At 42.9% G+C, this 19489-nt stretch overlaps 2 protein-coding genes across 2 annotated transcripts; both read right to left on the reverse strand.

Annotated features, from left to right (window-relative positions):
• Positions 1–4892: 4892 nt before the first annotated feature.
• On the reverse strand, positions 4893–7523 carry LOC123723977 (zona pellucida sperm-binding protein 3). The gene is made up of 11 exons (XM_045693769.2): positions 7418–7523; positions 7107–7291; positions 6927–7030; positions 6561–6652; positions 6221–6401; positions 5872–5977; positions 5707–5795; positions 5535–5626; positions 5304–5411; positions 5149–5190; positions 4893–5048 (listed from the first exon to the last, which is right to left on the reverse strand). The coding sequence occupies exons 1-10, from the start codon at positions 7479–7481 to the stop codon at positions 5174–5176; spliced, it is 1038 nt and encodes a 345-aa protein (XP_045549725.1). The 5' UTR covers positions 7482–7523; the 3' UTR covers positions 4893–5048; positions 5149–5173.
• A 9152-nt stretch (positions 7524–16675) lies between these two features.
• LOC106569433 (zona pellucida sperm-binding protein 3) lies at positions 16676–19307 on the reverse strand. The gene is made up of 11 exons (XM_014140786.2): positions 19202–19307; positions 18891–19075; positions 18711–18814; positions 18345–18436; positions 18005–18185; positions 17656–17761; positions 17491–17579; positions 17319–17410; positions 17089–17196; positions 16934–16975; positions 16676–16835 (listed from the first exon to the last, which is right to left on the reverse strand). The coding sequence occupies exons 1-10, from the start codon at positions 19263–19265 to the stop codon at positions 16959–16961; spliced, it is 1038 nt and encodes a 345-aa protein (XP_013996261.1). The 5' UTR covers positions 19266–19307; the 3' UTR covers positions 16676–16835; positions 16934–16958.
• Positions 19308–19489: the final 182 nt, after the last annotated feature.

The following is a 19489-nucleotide window of genomic DNA, read 5'->3' on the forward strand; positions in this document are numbered from 1 at the left end:
CTCTTTCTCAGGTAAACGTCCATGAGTTCCTCCCATTCATGTACTGAGTACTTGTCAGACCCATCCCCTCTGAAACATAGAGGCTCTCTCACGTCCGACTGCATGACCAAGTTCATACCGAATAAATTAAGGGAGGGTGTGTCAGCGAAGGTCTGGCCTGCACTGGAGCTCTGAGCATGTGCGCCGCTATCCTCCTTCCTCTCACCTTCCTTCCTAATTTGAGCTGATATAGACTGTCCTATCTGATGGGCGAGTTGTGTGATAAGATTTCCCAAGTCAGGACTGGCCACCTCTGAACTATCTGAGTGAGTGTCACTAGACATAATTACAGGAGCTGAGGGTGTGTCGTTAGGCACCCGAGTAGAGCAAAACTTTGGTGAATCTACATCTATAGTTCTAGCTGGGGTCTGAGGCAACTCCCTGGAAAACCTCCCTCTCCCAAGAACCAGTTCAAGCTCATCACCGAAGACACGTTCTCCTTTTCCAACAATATAAGTCATATTCACTATCAATATACACAAATAAAATGAAATATGTATGAACAATTTCAAATGAATCAGTTAATCTAAGAGATATACCTAACAAAACATTAGCTTTTTTCCCCCTTGCGTGTATAAGAGATTTCACTTCCAACCTATTTATAGCATAGCAACTCCCGGCGACCAAGCTGGTGTTGATCAACGACGATTCACAATGATCCACGCTGATCTGGGTCACGGCACCAATGTAACCGGTTCTGCACCGGTACCTTTCTGCATTGTGTTCTGGTAAGGTGTAGGTGGAAGATAAGGCTTTGGACACAATTCAGCCGGTTGTCTCTCTTTCAATGACTGCATGGAATGGATACAAATACAAGGCAAAAGTTACTGCTGCAGTCTGGACTCCATACAAGTATATTTGCCTCTCCTCCTCACGCTCTGAGCAAACTGAGGAGTAAGAGCATGGCTCCCGTTGATGACATCACAGCATTAACACAATTTAGAAAAGAAATACAATAAAATAATTCACTCTTGAAAGTAATGTAATACATCTTAAAATAACCTTAAAATAATAAATTAAAATAAATATGAGGGATTTTCGGTGAAATACATAAAGTATATTTTACTCCTGTTACACAGGCAATCAATCACTGATCTGGAAATCATTAGTATGAACTCATTCCAATCTTGCAATGAATTATCAGATACTTATGCTGCATTTGTAACCAAGTGGGAGATGTGAATTTACCAGTTGTGAAGTCGTAACTAGTTGGATGCATTCCCGTGCTTTGAACTCGTTGAGAAATGCCGATTGGCTAATGGCGAACAAGCTTCATAAACAATAAACTAAAAGTACAGCTATCATGCTTGTAAACAAACTATAGTGTTCAAAAACCATATTAATAGATTGCTTTTTATAAGTAATGTTTTGTTGTTGCATTTACCTGAAGAAAATGCAATTATCGAGGTAATTTTCATAGTAGATGACATCAGAGGTCAGCATGTGGGAGCTCAGGATGATAGACAAGTTTCCCACTAGTAATTACCAGTTGGAGGCCCGTTCAAGTGGAATCTTCCCAGTCATATATGGTGAATTACCACTTGGTTAGTGAACACAGCATTAGGTTGCGATCCCTTGCTCAGACAGTACATGCATCAACCAATGAGTGTGTCAGGAACCAGATTGCTATAACATATGTGGTTAGCTGATACTTATCCAGGCGTTGTAAGATCTGGCATGCCTCAGCAAAGCCTGGTCAGAGGAACACACCCTTAATCTTGTGCCAATAAAACTGATTGTGGTTTCTATGGCTGCGTTTACACAAGCATCCCAATTCTGATCTTTTGCCCAAAATCTGATCTGATTGAGCAAAAGGCCAATGAGTGGGAAAAGACCAGAATTGGGCTGCCTGTTTACACAAATTCACAAACAATTCTGAAGGTAGAACATCATCCAGCAGGTCTAACTATAAAGTTCCACTGCATTTATTTAGAAATGCCTACTGCTTGCAAAATCATTTTTTTCTGCTATAAAATGTTTTATTTGCAGGACAAGGATTGTCCAGACTTTCAAGAATGCCTGAATTGCTTTGGCTTGCTTTTATGGTTGACTGGATGGATGCAAGTTTCACCGTTCAATTTTTTCAGATCTAGAGGAGTGCAATTATAATATGGCATGAGACAATTATTGCATTCTGTCCATGCTGGCTTTCGAGGGCTACCTGAGACATGAAACAGATAGGTGGCAGTGCATACAGGCTGTCTCAAATGTATTAATTCGCATTTTTAGCAATTTTTTTGAAAACGCACCGTAGCAGGAAATTCAATTGTCGAGACTATTTGTTTATGTCAACTTTCTAAATGTAATTTTTTTAAACAAAAAAAATCACTGGAAAAGTAATGGAATAGCTAGTGATCTCATGGAAGGAAGAAAGCAATACTGCATTTCCAGAGTATTTGAACAGGTACAGAAAGAGACTTAAGCTTGTTTGGAATTGGAACTTTCCCATTTCTTACTCATCGCTTAGAAGTGTTGTAAATTCAACATCAAATCAACTGGGATATAGGGTACTATGGGGCGAGACGCACCCTGGAGTAAGACGTGCCCTCCCCCCTGTAACTCACAACAACAACAAAAATCAACAGTTCCTCTGGCTGCCGCTATTCTTGATCAACTACAAATGTCCTCTGTTTCAACATTTTTGAAGTCATTCCATCAAAACAATTGAGTTTAATTATTTATAATTTAGAAAAACTTGCAGATATATTCCAATGAAGTTAGATACATACATGTAAGGAAGCCTTAAGATAAATCATCCATTTGTTTAAAGAGAAGCATTTTGATTGTTTTTTTAGTAAAGTAGTAATACGTTAGCTTAGTATGTTGAGGGCAGGAATCCGCCTGCCACACCAATGCGGCAAGATATCTCTTTATGGTTGATCATTTGTTTCTAGCTGTAATTTAGGCACTGGCTAGCCAAGTTAGCTAGCTAGCAACCTCACCAGCAGAAAGTCTGAGGTGAAATAAATGCTAGCCAGCTAGTTAGCCATATTATGCTATCATAGCCAGCTAATCCCCCAGTTAGCAGGAATAGGGGTTAGGGTCAGAATAGGGTTTACGGTTAGGCTAGGTTCAGTTCTCCACCGTTCCTAAGATAATTCTGGTTTATTTTTAGATGAGTTAACAAGAAAATATCTGATTGTGAGGCTATGGCGAAGAGGCGCTTCGTTGTGCCCTGAATGCTATTGAACATAGGCAGGGCATTAAGGCAGCTGCCCGGGCTTTTAATGTGCCACCCAAAACCCTGAGGTGCCACTGAGACAAGCAGGTCAAATCCCAGGCCACGGCCATTTGGGTGGGTAACCAGTCTTTCATTGGTTCTTTAGAATGAGACCTGGTGTGTCATACCCCAAAAATGGAAAGAGCCCTGGGATGTCCGAAAACTTACTTTTGACCTGGCGGAGAGGATGGGAATCCAAAACACATTGAATAAGGAAAGGCAGTTGGCAGGCATAGACTGGTTTTAACAGTTTTATGTAGCGGCACCCAGGATTAGCCATCCGTATATCCCACAAGCAACCAGTCTGGCTCAAGCTGAAGGCTTCACACCCACCATGACCTCTACCCCTGCCACAACTTCCACCCCACAGGTCTCCAGTGACCTTCCTCCAAATGTTGGTAAGAAAGGGAAACGTCAGCACACATTTTAGGAAATATAGTAGCAGTGTATTTTATTTAACTAGGCAAGTCAGTAGAGAACAAATTCTTATTTACAATGACCACCTACCCCGGCCAGACCCTAACAACGCTGGGCCAAATTGTGCGCCACCCTACGGGACTCCCAATCACGGCCGGTTGAACCAGGGTCTAGTGACGCCTCTCGCACTGAAATGCAGTGCCTTAGACCGCTGCGCCACTCGGGAGCCCATTATAATTGAACCAATAGTCATGAGTTCCTGTTCAAAAGTACCAGGTCTACAAACAGTGGCCATATTGGAGTCGCCCCCCAGGCCAAGGAAAATGCCAAGTCAGCTACAGTCGACATCGTCACCCCACAAGAGGTTCCTGGAGGACAAGGCAAAAAAAAAAAAAAAAAAAAAAAAAAGGCAGAACGAAACCCGTGACGCTTGTTCTGTTACCGGATACAGTGCAAATACTGGGCTCATGAGCTATGCTGAAATTTAACTGGGGTGGGATTCATTTGTGACCTGTCAGAGGGGAAATGCCAGTGTTATGAAATGTTTAATCAGTTATATTCCAATGAATGTGCCAAAAATATTAAACTGATGGAAACAGTTTAATCTTGAACTGCTGGGATTTTAAATCTTGCCTTAGTCTAGTTAAACTGAACATAAGCGTTAGAAAGGTACGCATTTTTGCAGGTGATGTATGAAAGGCACTGAAACCAAGGCATAATCTTTGGGGTAAATTCCCCTGATGGGCACTTGCTTAAAAAAATAAAATAATTACATTTGAACTAAAATGTAAACTGCTGCCATTTTCCTGGATTGTTACCTAAGCATGGCCATCAGCCACCTACAATCTCTAAACTTGGCTTGTGTCAATTTGATCTTGGGGTGGGCTACTGCTGAAAAAGTATAGCCAACAATAACCAGGTTCACTTATGACAATCTTTCAAATAGCTTTACCATTGCATGAACACCTGCTGTGACTATCATTAGCAAACTAATTATGCCAAGAGAAGAAAGTGTTACAGTTCAAGAGTAAAAAGGACACTGGGTAGTCCAGAACACAAAGTCGCAAAACACTGAGCACTCACATTGTGATCATCTTCTTACAACCAGATGGTCACCTCTTGGCTATTTTGTGTAGATACCGGCTCCGCACTACTGGATTTAGGGTACAGCTCATCAGGATCATAGCATTTTGACAACCATTAGAGACAAAAACCATTGTAAAGTACTCATTTTATTGAAACATGCTAAAGTCAAAGGACTTCAAATCCATACTGGGTTGTAGTTTCCACCACTTCTCTAAATGTACTGTGATGCACACCCTTCAGGCCACCAACAATTAGATGGCTGTGGAGACAGAAAAGACAGCCATCCCTGTAACAGGTTGAAGAATTGTTAGTAACATGCATCTCATTGCCGTTGGGGGATGTTACAGTAAAATTACCGCCAATAACCAGCACACACACACACACACCTGACAAGCAAAGTGTTCCAGACCATTACACCAACCAGTCAACTGAACACAGAACACAATGACAGATGAGTAGGTTACAGGTTCAAGTTCATTTGGCATCAAATCTGATACATTTCTAAATGTAAACTATAGTCTTCAATGCCAAAATCACCAACCTTGTTTTACAGTAGGATATTTTACAAATTCACTGGGGATCCGGGTTTCAGAGTATTCCACTATTGTGAGCGGTCCAAGAACAGAGTTTTGAACCAGGCCCTGGGGTCCTGAGAAAAAAAAAAATGAATTACTTCAAGCTGCATTCCCATCAGAAACTCAAGAGTGATCAGCTCAAATGAATATGGAACTAAACAGTTCATTCAGGCTTGAAATGAAGTGCCTCAAAATACCTGAATCCACACCCCTCTTCAACCGAGGCTTGCAACTCGAGTCACAGCACTTGCAGAGGTCACTTTGAGACGGGTCATCCAGCAGCTCCCATCTATGAATAAAAAAAGTTGGCTGTTGCATTGGCACTAACGTCATTATGGTCCAATGTTAAAGAATGTGACCAATACTTACTCTCCAGTCTCTTTAATGTAGTGGCAGGCCTTCTTTTCTATATCAAAAACCTCAGGGTCCCATGCAACAAGCTTACAATGAATATACACCTGGGGTGAAAGAGAACAGTCAAGAGCTACAGTATGAAAACAACCCAGTCATACCGAGAACTTGTGGTCCACTCACTTCCTCGCCTAGGGCAAACTTGAAGGACTGCAGGTAAAGCAGAATAGCAGACGAGTGGTACCTAGGCAGGAACCTGGAGTTCCCCGTCTTCCCATCAGCAAGGCAACTGAAAATGCATTGTGCAATGAGCAGACAAACAGAACTTCCATCCAGCAAATAATCTAACTTTAAAATGTATTCCATACTTTAATGGGATGAATCCCCCCAGTGCACATTTTGGCTTTCGCCCTAGCACTACACTGCAGATTCAAATAATCAAAGCTTGATGACGAGTTGGTCATTTGAGTAGGCTGTGTAGTGCTAGGCAGTCAAAAACCAAAACATGGCCATAGCCAGGTCTGGTACATACCCCTTGTTGGTGATGATGGGGTACACCAGGCTCGCAGACTGCAGTTCTGGTGTTGTGGCCGCCACACACTCCTCCAAGAGCAGCAGCAAGGGCTGATGGTCCTTCTGATCCACTGCTGCCCAGATGGGGATGAAAGAGCCCAGGGGAAACAGGCTGGTCTTAGCCAGACCAGTAAGGTCTTCTACATGCAACAGAGAGGGGAAGGGGCGCAATGCTCATACGTACTGTACAGCCACAGGTTTCAACTAGCTTTGGGCAGTGTCCTCTGCTAGGAATTTCTTTACCAGGTAAGTTGACTGAACATATTCTTACAATAATTGATGTTGTATGAGTCACTCACCATTGAGGAGTGCCATGTGGAAAACCAATCCTCCATGACCCTCAGCACTACCATAGGCAGGGATAAGGAATGGGGGAATCCACCCCTCAGGTCTACAAACAAGGGGGAATGTTTGGTTTAATAATGAAGGTGGCGAAGGCTTAGGAAGATTTGATTCCAACACCATAGCTACAGTACACTACACCCAATAGAGCCCTAAAACGCAACTCAGTTCCACTGCATTTTGTTAGTCATTCCCCTCTAGTCAGGGACTGATTTAGACCTGGGACACCAGGTGTGTGCAATTAATGATAAAGTAGAACCGAAAGACAGCAGGCGCCAGACCTCTTAGGGTAAGAGTTGAGTACCCCTGGCATAGATGGTTACCTTATGTAAACACACTTAATATGGTGACTAATAGCAGCAGGTTTGGGCTTTCGGTCAGGTCTGTAAGTCAGGTTGGTTGAATAGATGTGTTTTTTGCCAGTCACCTAGGGAACAGAAGGAGAAGCATTAGTCGTCACAGGATTCAAAATGGCATACATTGGGTCAAGAGTCAGACATTACCCGTTTCTTGATGGCACAGCCATTGAGGTTGTAGTGGAATGTCGCCATCCCTTCTCCCGTGGGTAGAACAGAAAATGTGGACGGAACACAGTGTCCAAGGAAAAGACGGGCAGCATTTTCAACCAGCTCTGGACTGACCTTCCATGTCACTTTAATGGAGTGTTTCTCACAATCCACATTAAAATCTAAAAATATTAATTTGATAATGTCATCATTCACATCTCAAGGGTCAGCATGCGATAAGTAGCCTATTCAAGTTAACATGGTCTCAGCGCTGCGTAATCATATTATGCGTTCATTATTAGACGTACCTTCATTGGCAGCGCTTGCTGCTACAACAGCCAAAACAATTGCACATTGCCAAAGGAGAGACATGACTGAATGATCTAGGAGTGCCTACAAACTACAAATATTTATGGACCAATTGATCCTAATCATCTTAATTCTGAACACCTGTGAGAGGTCAAGGAGCGATAATTATAGACCTAAAAACTTACCAACGTCATCAGTTTTGGTATTTCCTGGTCTGAAAACATCCTTGAATTTTTATGGGTTTTAAAAGTAAAAATTGTAATAGTCACATCTTTTCCCCATAAAGTAGTCTGCAAAGCGGAACCTATGTCTCACAAAACACGATGGACGGACGGAATAGTGACTTACACAGGAAATAAAGTTGAATCAAAAAGATTGAACAATCTGGTTTGCTCAATTTGACAGTACCACACTAAGTGTGGATTAGGTATTTTTTTACATCGATTTAAAGCGTATTTTATGCGACAGTCAAAATGCTGATCAAGGTTAAGGTAAGACCAGCTATTTAATTGGTGGCCAAGTCCGCTAGTTTACATAATCAAATCAAATCAAATGTATTTATATAGCCCTTCGTACATCAGCTGATATCTCAAAGTGCTGTACAGAAACCCAGCCTAAAACCCCAAACAGCAAGCAATGCATGTGAAAGAGGCACGGTGGCTAGGAAAAACTCCCTAGGAAAAACTCCCTAGAAAGGCCAAAAAACCTAGGAAGAAACCTAGAGAGGAACCAGGCTATGAGGGGTGGCCAGTCCTCTTCTGGCTGTGCCGGGTGGATATTATAACAGAACATGGTCAAGATGTTAAAATGTTCATAAATGACCAGCATGGTCAAATAATAATAATCATAGTAGTTGTCGAGGGTGCAACAAGCACGTCCGGTGAACAGGTCAGGGTTCCATAGCCGCAGGCAGAACAGTTGAAACTGGAGCAGCAGCACGGCCAGGTGGACTGGGGACAGCAAGGAGTCATCATGCCAGGTAGTCCTGAGGCATGGTCCTAGGGCTCAGGTCCTCCGAGAGAAAGAAAGAAAGAAAGAAAGAAAGAGAGAAAGAGAGAATTAGAGAGAGCATATTTAAATTCACACAGGACACCGGATAAGACAAGAGAAATACTCCAGATGTAACAGACTGACCCTAGCCCCCCGACACATAAACTACTGCAGCATAAATACTGGAGGCTGAGACAGGAGGGATCAGAAGACACTGTGGCCCCATCCGATGATACCCCCGGACAGGGCCAAACAGGCAGGATATAACCCCACCCACTTTGCCAAAGCACAGCCCCCACACCACTAGAGGGATGTCTCCAACCACCAACTTACTGTCCTAAGACAAGGCCGAGTATAGCCCACAAAGATCTCCGCCACGGCACAACCCAAGGGGGGAGGGGGGGGGGGGGGGGGCACCAACCCAGACAGGAAGACCACGTCAGTGACTCAACCCACTCAAGTGACGTACCCCTCCCATGGACGGCATGGAAGAACACCAGTAAGGCAGTGACTCAGCCCCTGTAATAGGGTTAGAGGCAGAGAATTCCAGTGGAGAGAGGGGAACCGGCAAGGCAGAGACAGCAAGGGCGGTTCGTTGCTCCAGCCTTTCCGTTCACCTTCACACCCCTGGGCCAGACTATACTTAATCATAGGACCTACTGAAGAGATGTGTCTTCAGTAAAGACTTAAAGGTTGAGACTGAGTCTACGTCTCTCACATGGGTAGGCAGACCATTCCATAAAAATGGAGCTCTATAGGAGAAAGCCCTACCTCCAGCCGTTTGCTTAGAAATTCTAGGGACAATTAGGAGGCCTGCGTCTTGTGACCGTAGCGTACGTGTGGGTATGTACGGCAGGACCAAATCGGAAAGATAGGTAGGAGCAAGCCCATGTAATGCTTTGTAGGTTAGCAGTAAAACCTTGAAATCAGCCCTTGCCTTAACAGGAAGCCAGTGTAGAGAGGCTAGCACTGGAGTAATATGATAAATTTTTTTGGTTCTAGTCAGGATTCTAGCAGCCGTATTTAGCACTAACTGAAGTTTCTTTAGTGCTTTATCCGGGTAGCCGGAAAGTAGAGCATTGCAGTAGTCCAGCCTAGAAGTAACAAAAGCATGGATACATTTTTCTGCATCATTTTTGGACAGAAAGTTTCTGATTTTTGCAATGTTACGTAGATGGAAAAAAGCTGTCCTTGAAACAGTCTTGATATGTTCTTCAAAAGAGAGATCAGGGTCCAGAGTAACGCCGAGGTCCTTCACAGTTTTATTTGAGACGACTGTACAACCATCCAGATTGATTGTCAGATTCAACAGAAGATCTCTTTGTTTCTTGGGACCTAGAACAAGCATCTCTGTTTTGTCCGAGTTTAAAAGTAGAAAGTCTGCAGCCATCCACTTCTTTATGTCTGAAACACAGGCTTCTAGCGAGGGCAATTTTGGGGCTTCACCATGTTTCATTGAAATGTACAGCTGTGTGTCGTCCGCATAGCAGTGAAATGTAACATTATGTTTTCGAATGACATCCCCAAGAGGTAAAATATATAGTGAAAACAATAGTGGTGCTAAAACGGAACCTTGAGGAACACCGACATTTACAATTGATTTGTCAGAGGACAAACCATTCACAGAGACAAACTGATATCTTTCCGACAGATAAGATCTAAACCAGGCCAGAACTTGTCCATGTAGACCAATTTGGGTTTCCAATCTCTCCAAAAGAATGTGGTGATCGATGGTATCAAAAGCAGCACTAAGATCTAGGAGCACGAGGACAGATGCAGAGCCTCGGTCTGACGTCATTAAAAGGTAATTTACCACCTTCACAAGTGCAGTCTCAGTGCTATGATGGGGTCTAAAACCAGACTGAAGCGTTTCGTATACATTGTTTGTCTTCAGGAAGGCAGTGAGTTGCTGCGCAACAGCTTTCTCAAATTTTTTTGAGAGGAATGGAAGATTCGATATAGGCCGATAGTTTTTTATAATTTCTGGGTCAAGATTCGGCTTTTTCAAGAGAGGCTTTATTACTGCCACTTTTAGTGAGCTTGGTACACATCCGGTGGATAGAGAGCCGTTTATTATGTTCAACATAGGAGGGCCAAGCACAGAAAGCAGCTCTTTCAGTAGTTTAGTTGCAATAGGGTCCAGTATGCAGCTTGAAGGTTTAGAGGCCATGATTATTTCCATCATTGTGTCAAGAGATATAGTACTAAAGCACTTTAGTGTCTCCCTTGATCCTAGGTCCTGGCAGGGTTGTGCAGACTCAGGACAACGGAGCTTTGGAGGAATACTCAGATTTAAGGAGGAGTCTGTAATTTGCTTTCTAATGATCATGATCTTTTCCTCAAAGAAGTTCATGAATTCATCACTGCTGAAGTGAGAGCCATCCTCTCTTGGGGAATGCTGCTTTTTAGTTAACTTTGCGACAGTATCAAAAAGAAATTTCGGATTGTTCTTATTTTCCTCAATTAAGTTGGAAAAATAGGATGATCGAGCAGCAGTGAGGGCTCTTCGATACTGCACGGTACTGTCTTTCCAAGCTAGTCGGAAGACTTCCAGTTTGGTGTGGCGCCATTTCCGTTCCAATTTTCTGTAAGCTTGCTTCAGAGCTCGTGTATTTTCTGTATACCAGGGAGCTAGTTTCTTATGACAAAGTGTTTTTAGGGGTGCAACTGCATCTAGGGTATTGCGCAAGGTTAAATTGAGTTCCTCGGTTAGGTGGTTAACTGTTTTTTGTCCTCTGACGTCCTTGGGTAGGCAGAGGGAGTCTGGAAGGGCATCAAGGAATCTTTGGGTTGTCTGAGAATTTATAGCACGACAATTACCTCACTCTGGTTAGGAGACACTGGACAAGATGTCACTTCATCTTCAAGTACAGGCATCTGGACATGTGTGACCACCTGTCTCACAGCAGCAGGGTGCTTTGACCTGGTCAACATTTGGGCTTTCATTTCAGACTAATACTTATCTAGACGTTCTTGTATCTCAGCTGCTGTCCACCTATCAGCTTTTTTGAACTTTAAATCTGCAGAAAGAGAAGGATCTGGGCAGTGTTTCACAAACATCATCATTACCTCTCGGCTGGAGTCCTCGGTGCTCCGACCCTGCCTCCTCAAACACTCGTCGGCCACATCTAATGCCTTGTTCAACCGGATCCAGTCCTCCATGGCAATTTTCTCCTAGTACTGGCAAAGTGTTATAAAGATCGGCAAGAGGCATGGATGAATATGTCAACTCACTGAAATGTGGTTTCAGTATATCTATTATCACTTTGGGGTTCTCGTGAGGTTTCAGAGATGTATTGCTGCGGAGTGTTATCTTTATGACGTCTCTAGCTCTCCCCATAAGCTTGGACATGATCTCCTGCGACTGTTCTATGACCGGCACACCCCTCTTTCTCAGGTAAACGTCCATGAGTTCCTCCCATTCATGTACTGAGTACTTGTCAGACCCATCCCCTCTGAAACATAGAGGCTCTCTCACGTCTGACTGCATGACCAAGTTCATACCGAATAAATTAAGGGAGGGTGTGTCAGCGAATGTCTGGCCTGCACTGGAGCTCTGAGCATGTGCGCCGCTATCCTCCTTCCTCTCACCTTCCTTCCTAATTTGAGCTGATATAGACTGTCCTATCTGATGGGCGAGTTGTGTGATAAGATTTCCCAAGTCAGGACTGGCCACCTCTGAACTATCTGAGTGAGTGTCACTAGACATAATTACAGGAGCTGAGGGTGTGTCGTTAGGCACCCGAGTAGAGCAAAACTTTGGTGAATCTACATCTATAGTTCTAGCTGGGGTCTGAGGCAACTCCCTGGAAAACCTCCCTCTCCCAAGAACCAGTTCAAGCTCATCACCGAAGACACGTTCTCCTTTTCCAACAATATAAGTCATATTCACTATCAATATACACAAATAAAATGAAATATGTATGAACAATTTCAAATGAATCAGTTAATCTAAGAGATATACCTAACAAAACATTAGCTTTTTTCCCCCTTGCGTGTATAAGAGATTTCACTTCCAACCTATTTATAGCATAGCAACTCCCGGCGACCAAGCTGGTGTTGATCAACGACGATTCACAATGATCCACGCTGATCTGGGTCACGGCACCAATGTAACCGGTTCTGCACCGGTACCTTTCTGCATTGTGTTCTGGTAAGGTGTAGGTGGAAGATAAGGCTTTGGACACAATTCAGCCGGTTGTCTCTCTTTCAATGACTGCATGGAATGGATACAAATACAAGGCAAAAGTTACTGCTGCAGTCTGGACTCCATACAAGTATATTTGCCTCTCCTCCTCACGCTCTGAGCAAACTGAGGAGTAAGAGCATGGCTCCCGTTGATGACATCACAGCATTAACACAATTTAGAAAAGAAATACAATAAAATAATTCACTCTTGAAAGTAATGTAATACATCTTAAAATAACCTTAAAATAATAAATTAAAATAAATATGAGGGATTTTCGGTGAAATACATAAAGTATATTTTACTCCTGTTACACAGGCAATCAATCACTGATCTGGAAATCATTAGTATGAACTCATTCCAATCTTGCAATGAATTATCAGATACTTATGCTGCATTTGTAACCAAGTGGGAGATGTGAATTTACCAGTTGTGAAGTCGTAACTAGTTGGATGCATTCCCGTGCTTTGAACTCGTTGAGAAATGCCGATTGGCTAATGGCGAACAAGCTGCATAAACAATAAACTAAAAGTACAGCTATCATGCTTGTAAACAAACTATAGTGTTCAAAAACCATATTAATAGATTGCTTTTTATAAGTAATGTTTTGTTGTTGCATTTACCTGAAGAAAATGCAATTATCGAGGTAATTTTCATAGTAGATGACATCAGAGGTCAGCATGTGGGAGCTCAGGATGATAGACAAGTTTCCCACTAGTAATTACCAGTTGGAGGCCCGTTCAAGTGGAATCTTCCCAGTCATATATGGTGAATTACCACTTGGTTAGTGAACACAGCATTAGGTTGCGATCCCTTGCTCAGACAGTACATGCATCAACCAATGAGTGTGTCAGGAACCAGATTGCTATAACATATGTGGTTAGCTGATACTTATCCAGGCGTTGTAAGATCTGGCATGCCTCAGCAAAGCCTGGTCAGAGGAACACACCCTTAATCTTGTGCCAATAAAACTGATTGTGGTTTCTATGGCTGCGTTTACACAAGCATCCCAATTCTGATCTTTTGCCCAAAATCTGATCTGATTGAGCAAAAGGCCAATGAGTGGGAAAAGACCAGAATTGGGCTGCCTGTTTACACAAATTCACAAATAATTCTGAAGGTAGAACATCATCCAGCAGGTCTAACTATAAAGTTCCACTGCATTTATTTAGAAATGCCTACTGCTTGCAAAATCATTTTTTTCTGCTATAAAATGTTTTATTTGCAGGACAAGGATTGTCCAGACTTTCAAGAATGCCTGAATTGCTTTGGCTTGCTTTTATGGTTGACTGGATGGATGCAAGTTTCACCGTTCAATTTTTTCAGATCTAGAGGAGTGCAATTATAATATGGCATGAGACAATTATTGCATTCTGTCCATGCTGGCTTTCGAGGGCTACCTGAGACATGAAACAGATAGGTGGCAGTGCATACAGGCTGTCTCAAATGTATTAATTCGCATTTTTAGCAATTTTTTTGGAAAACGCACCGTAGCAGGAAATTCAATTGTCGAGACTATTTGTTTATGTCAACTTTCTAAATGTAATTTTTTTAAACAAAAAAAATCACTGGAAAAGTAATGGAATAGCTAGTGATCTCATGGAAGGAAGAAAGCAATACTGCATTTCCAGAGTATTTGAACAGGTACAGAAAGAGACTTAAGCTTGTTTGGAATTGGAACTTTCCCATTTCTTACTCATCGCTTAGAAGTGTTGTAAATTCAACATCAAATCAACTGGGATATAGGGTACTATGGGGCGAGACGCACCCTGGGGTAAGACGTGCCCTCCCCCCTGTAACTCACAACAACAACAACAAAAATCAACAGTTCCTCTGGCTGCCGCTATTCTTGATCAACTACAAATGTCCTCTGTTTCAACATTTTTGAAGTCATTCCATCAAAACAATTGAGTTTAATTATTTATAATTTAGAAAAAGTTGCAGATATATTCCAATGAAGTTAGATACATACATGTAAGGAAGCCTTAAGATAAATCATCCATTTGTTTAAAGAGAAGCATTTTGATTGTTTTTTTAGTAAAGTAGTAATACGTTAGCTTAGTATGTTGAGGGCAGGAATCCGCCTGCCACACCAATGCGGCAAGATATCTCTTTATGGTTGATCATTTGTTTCTAGCTGTAATTTAGGCACTGGCTAGCCAAGTTAGCTAGCTAGCAACCTCACCAGCAGAAAGTCTGAGGTGAAATAAATGCTAGCCAGCTAGTTAGCATAATATGTCTATCATAGCCAGCTAATCCCCCAGTTAGCAGGAATAGGGGTTAGGGTCAGAAGGGTACGGTTGGCAGGTCGTTCTCCACCGTTCCTAAGATAATTCTGGTTTATTTTTAGATGAGTTAACAAGAAAATATCTGATTGTGAGGCTATGGCGAAGAGGCGCTTCGTTGTGCCCTGAATGCTATTGAACATAGGCAGGGCATTAAGGCAGCTGCCCGGGCTTTTAATGTGCCACCCAAAACCCTGAGGTGCCACTGAGACAAGCAGGTCAAATCCCAGGCCACGGCCATTTGGGTGGGTAACCAGTCTTTCATTGGTTCTTTAGAATGAGACCTGGTGTGTCATACCCCAAAAATGGAAAGAGCCCTGGGATGTCCGAAAACTTACTTTTGACCTGGCGGAGAGGATGGGAATCCAAAACACATTGAATAAGGAAAGGCAGTTGGCAGGCATAGACTGGTTTTAACAGTTTTATGTAGCGGCACCCAGGATTAGCCATCCGTATATCCCACAAGCAACCAGTCTGGCTCAAGCTGAAGGCTTCACACCCACCATGACCTCTACCCCTGCCACAACTTCCACCCCACAGGTCTCCAGTGACCTTCCTCCAAATGTTGGTAAGAAAGGGAAACGTCAGCACACATTTTAGGAAATATAGTAGCAGTGTATTTTATTTAACTAGGCAAGTCAGTAGAGAACAAATTCTTATTTACAATGACCACCTACCCCGGCCAAACCCTAACAACGCTGGGCCAAATTGTGCGCCACCCTACGGGACTCCCAATCACGGCCGGTTGAACCAGGGTCTAGTGACGCCTCTCGCACTGAAATGCAGTGCCTTAGACCGCTGCGCCACTCGGGAGCCCATTATAATTGAACCAATAGTCATGAGTTCCTGTTCAAAAGTACCAGGTCTACAAACAGTGGCCATATTGGAGTCGCCCCCCAGGCCAAGGAAAATGCCAAGTCAGCTACAGTCGACATCGTCACCCCACAAGAGGTTCCTGGAGGACAAGGCAAAAAAAAAAAAAAAAAAAAGCAAAGGCAGAACGAAACCCGTGACGCTTGTTCTGTTACCGGATACAGTGCAAATACTGGGCTCATGAGCTATGCTGAAATTTAACTGGGGTGGGATTCATTTGTGACCTGTCAGAGGGGAAATGCCAGTGTTATGAAATGTTTAATCAGTTATATTCCAATGAATGTGCCAAAAATATTAAACTGATGGAAACAGTTTAATCTTGAACTGCTGGGATTTTAAATCTTGCCTTAGTCTAGTTAAACTGAACATAAGCGTTAGAAAGGTACGCATTTTTGCAGGTGATGTATGAAAGGCACTGAAACCAAGGCATAATCTTTGGGGTAAATTCCCCTGATGGGCACTTGCTTAAAAAAATAAAATAATTACATTTGAACTAAAATGTAAACTGCTGCCATTTTCCTGGATTGTTACCTAAGCATGGCCATCAGCCACCTACAAGCTCTAAACTTGGCTTGTGTCAATTTGATCTTGGGGTGGGCTACTGCTGAAAAAGTATAGCCAACAATAACCAGGTTCACTTATGACAATCTTTCAAATAGCTTTACCATTGCATGAACACCTGCTGTGACTATCATTAGCAAACTAATTATGCCAAGAGAAGAAAGTGTTACAGTTCAAGAGTAAAAAGGACACTGGGTAGTCCAGAACAAAGTCGCAAAACACTGAGCACTCACATTGTGATCATCTTCTTACAACCAGATGGTCACCTCTTGGCTATTTTGTGTAGATACCGGCTCCGCACTACTGGATTTAGGGTACAGCTCATCAGGATCATAGCATTTTGACAACCATTAGAGACAAAAACCATTGTAAAGTACTCATTTTATTGAAACATGCTAAAGTCAAAGGACTTCAAATCCATACTGGGTTGTAGTTTCCACCACTTCTCTAAATGTACTGTGATGCACACCCTTCAGGCCACCAACAATTAGATGGCTGTGGAGACAGAAAAGACAGCCATCCCTGTAACAGGTTGAAGAATTGTTAGTAACATGCATCTCATTGCCGTTGGGGGATGTTACAGTAAAATGACCGCCAATAACCAGCACACACACACACACCTGACAAGCAAAGTGTTCCAGACCATTACACCAACCAGTCAACTGAACACAGAACACAATGACAGATGAGTAGGTTACAGGTTCAAGTTCATTTGGCATCAAATCTGATACATTTCTAAATGTAAACTATAGTCTTCAATGCCAAAATCACCAACCTTGTTTTACAGTAGGATATTTTACAAATTCACTGGGGATCCGGGTTTCAGAGTATTCCACTATTGTGAGCGGTCCAAGAACAGAGTTTTGAACCAGGCCCTGGGGTCCTGAGAAAAAAAAAATGAATTACTTCAAGCTGCATTCCCATCAGAAACTCAAGAGTGATCAGCTCAAATGAATATGGAACTAAACAGTTCATTCAGGCTTGAAATGAAGTGCCTCAAAATACCTGAATCCACACCCCTCTTCAACCGAGGCTTGCAACTCGAGTCACAGCACTTGCAGAGGTCACTTTGAGACGGGTCATCCAGCAGCTCCCATCTATGAATAAAAAAAGTTGGCTGTTGCATTGGCACTAACGTCATTATGGTCCAATGTTAAAGAATGTGACCAATACTTACTCTCCAGTCTCTTTAATGTAGTGGCAGGCCTTCTTTTCTATATCAAAAACCTCAGGGTCCCATGCAACAAGCTTACAATGAATATACACCTGGGGTGAAAGAGAACAGTCAAGAGCTACAGTATGAAAACAACCCAGTCATACCGAGAACTTGTGGTCCACTCACTTCCTCGCCTAGGGCAAACTTGAAGGACTGCAGGTAAAGCAGAATAGCAGACGAGTGGTACCTAGGCAGGAACCTGGAGTTCCCCGTCTTCCCATCAGCAAGGCAACTGAAAATGCATTGTGCAATGAGCAGACAAACAGAACTTCCATCCAGCAAATAATCTAACTTTAAAATGTATTCCATACTTTAATGGGATGAATCCCCCCAGTGCACATTTTGGCTTTCGCCCTAGCACTACACTGCAGATTCAAATAATCAAAGCTTGATGACGAGTTGGTCATTTGAGTAGGCTGTGTAGTGCTAGGCAGTCAAAAACCAAAACATGGCCATAGCCAGGTCTGGTACATACCCCTTGTTGGTGATGATGGGGTACACCAGGCTCGCAGACTGCAGTTCTGGTGTTGTGGCCGCCACACACTCCTCCAAGAGCAGCAGCAAGGGCTGATGGTCCTTCTGATCCACTGCTGCCCAGATGGGGATGAAAGAGCCCAGGGGAAACAGGCTGGTCTTAGCCAGACCAGTAAGGTCTTCTACATGCAACAGAGAGGGGAAGGGGCGCAATGCTCATACGTACTGTACAGCCACAGGTTTCAACTAGCTTTGGGCAGTGTCCTCTGCTAGGAATTTCTTTACCAGGTAAGTTGACTGAACATATTCTTACAATAATTGATGTTGTATGAGTCACTCACCATTGAGGAGTGCCATGTGGAAAACCAATCCTCCATGACCCTCAGCACTACCATAGGCAGGGATAAGGAATGGGGGAATCCACCCCTCAGGTCTACAAACAAGGGGGAATGTTTGGTTTAATAATGAAGGTGGCGAAGGCTTAGGAAGATTTGATTCCAACACCATAGCTACAGTACACTACACCCAATAGAGCCCTAAAACGCAACTCAGTTCCACTGCATTTTGTTAGTCATTCCCCTCTAGTCAGGGACTGATTTAGACCTGGGACACCAGGTGTGTGCAATTAATGATAAAGTAGAACCGAAAGACAGCAGGCGCCAGACCTCTTAGGGTAAGAGTTGAGTACCCCTGGCATAGATGGTTACCTTATGTAAACACACTTAATATGGTGACTAATAGCAGCAGGTTTGGGCTTTCGGTCAGGTCTGTAAGTCAGGTTGGTTGAATAGATGTGTTTTTTGCCAGTCACCTAGGGAACAGAAGGAGAAGCATTAGTCGTCACAGGATTCAAAATGGCATACATTGGGTCAAGAGTCAGACATTACCCGTTTCTTGATGGCACAGCCATTGAGGTTGTAGTGGAATGTCGCCATCCCTTCTCCCGTGGGTAGAACAGAAAATGTGGACGGAACACAGTGTCCAAGGAAAAGACGGGCAGCATTTTCAACCAGCTCTGGACTGACCTTCCATGTCACTTTAATGGAGTGTTTCTCACAATCCACATTAAAATCTAAAAATATCAATTTGATAATGTCATCATTCACATCTCAAGGGTCAGCATGCGATAAGTAGCCTATTCAAGTTAACATGGTCTCAGCGCTGCGTAATCATATTATGCGTTCATTATTAGACGTACCTTCATTGGCAGCGCTTGCTGCTACAACAGCCAAAACAATTGCACATTGCCAAAGGAGAGACATGACTGAATGATCTAGGAGTGCCTACAAACTACAAATATTTATGGACCAATTGATCCTAATCATCTTAATTCTGAACACCTGTGAGAGGTCAAGGAGCGATAATTATAGACCTAAAAACTTACCAACGTCATCAGTTTTGGTATTTCCTGGTCTGAAAACATCCTTGAATTTTTATGGGTTTTAAAAGTAAAAATTGTAATAGTCACATCTTTTCCCCATAAAGT

The sequence above is a fragment of the Salmo salar genome, chromosome 14 (assembly GCF_965601325.2).
Source record: "Salmo salar chromosome 14, fSalSal1, whole genome shotgun sequence".
Lineage (NCBI taxonomy): Eukaryota > Metazoa > Chordata > Actinopteri > Salmoniformes > Salmonidae > Salmo > Salmo salar.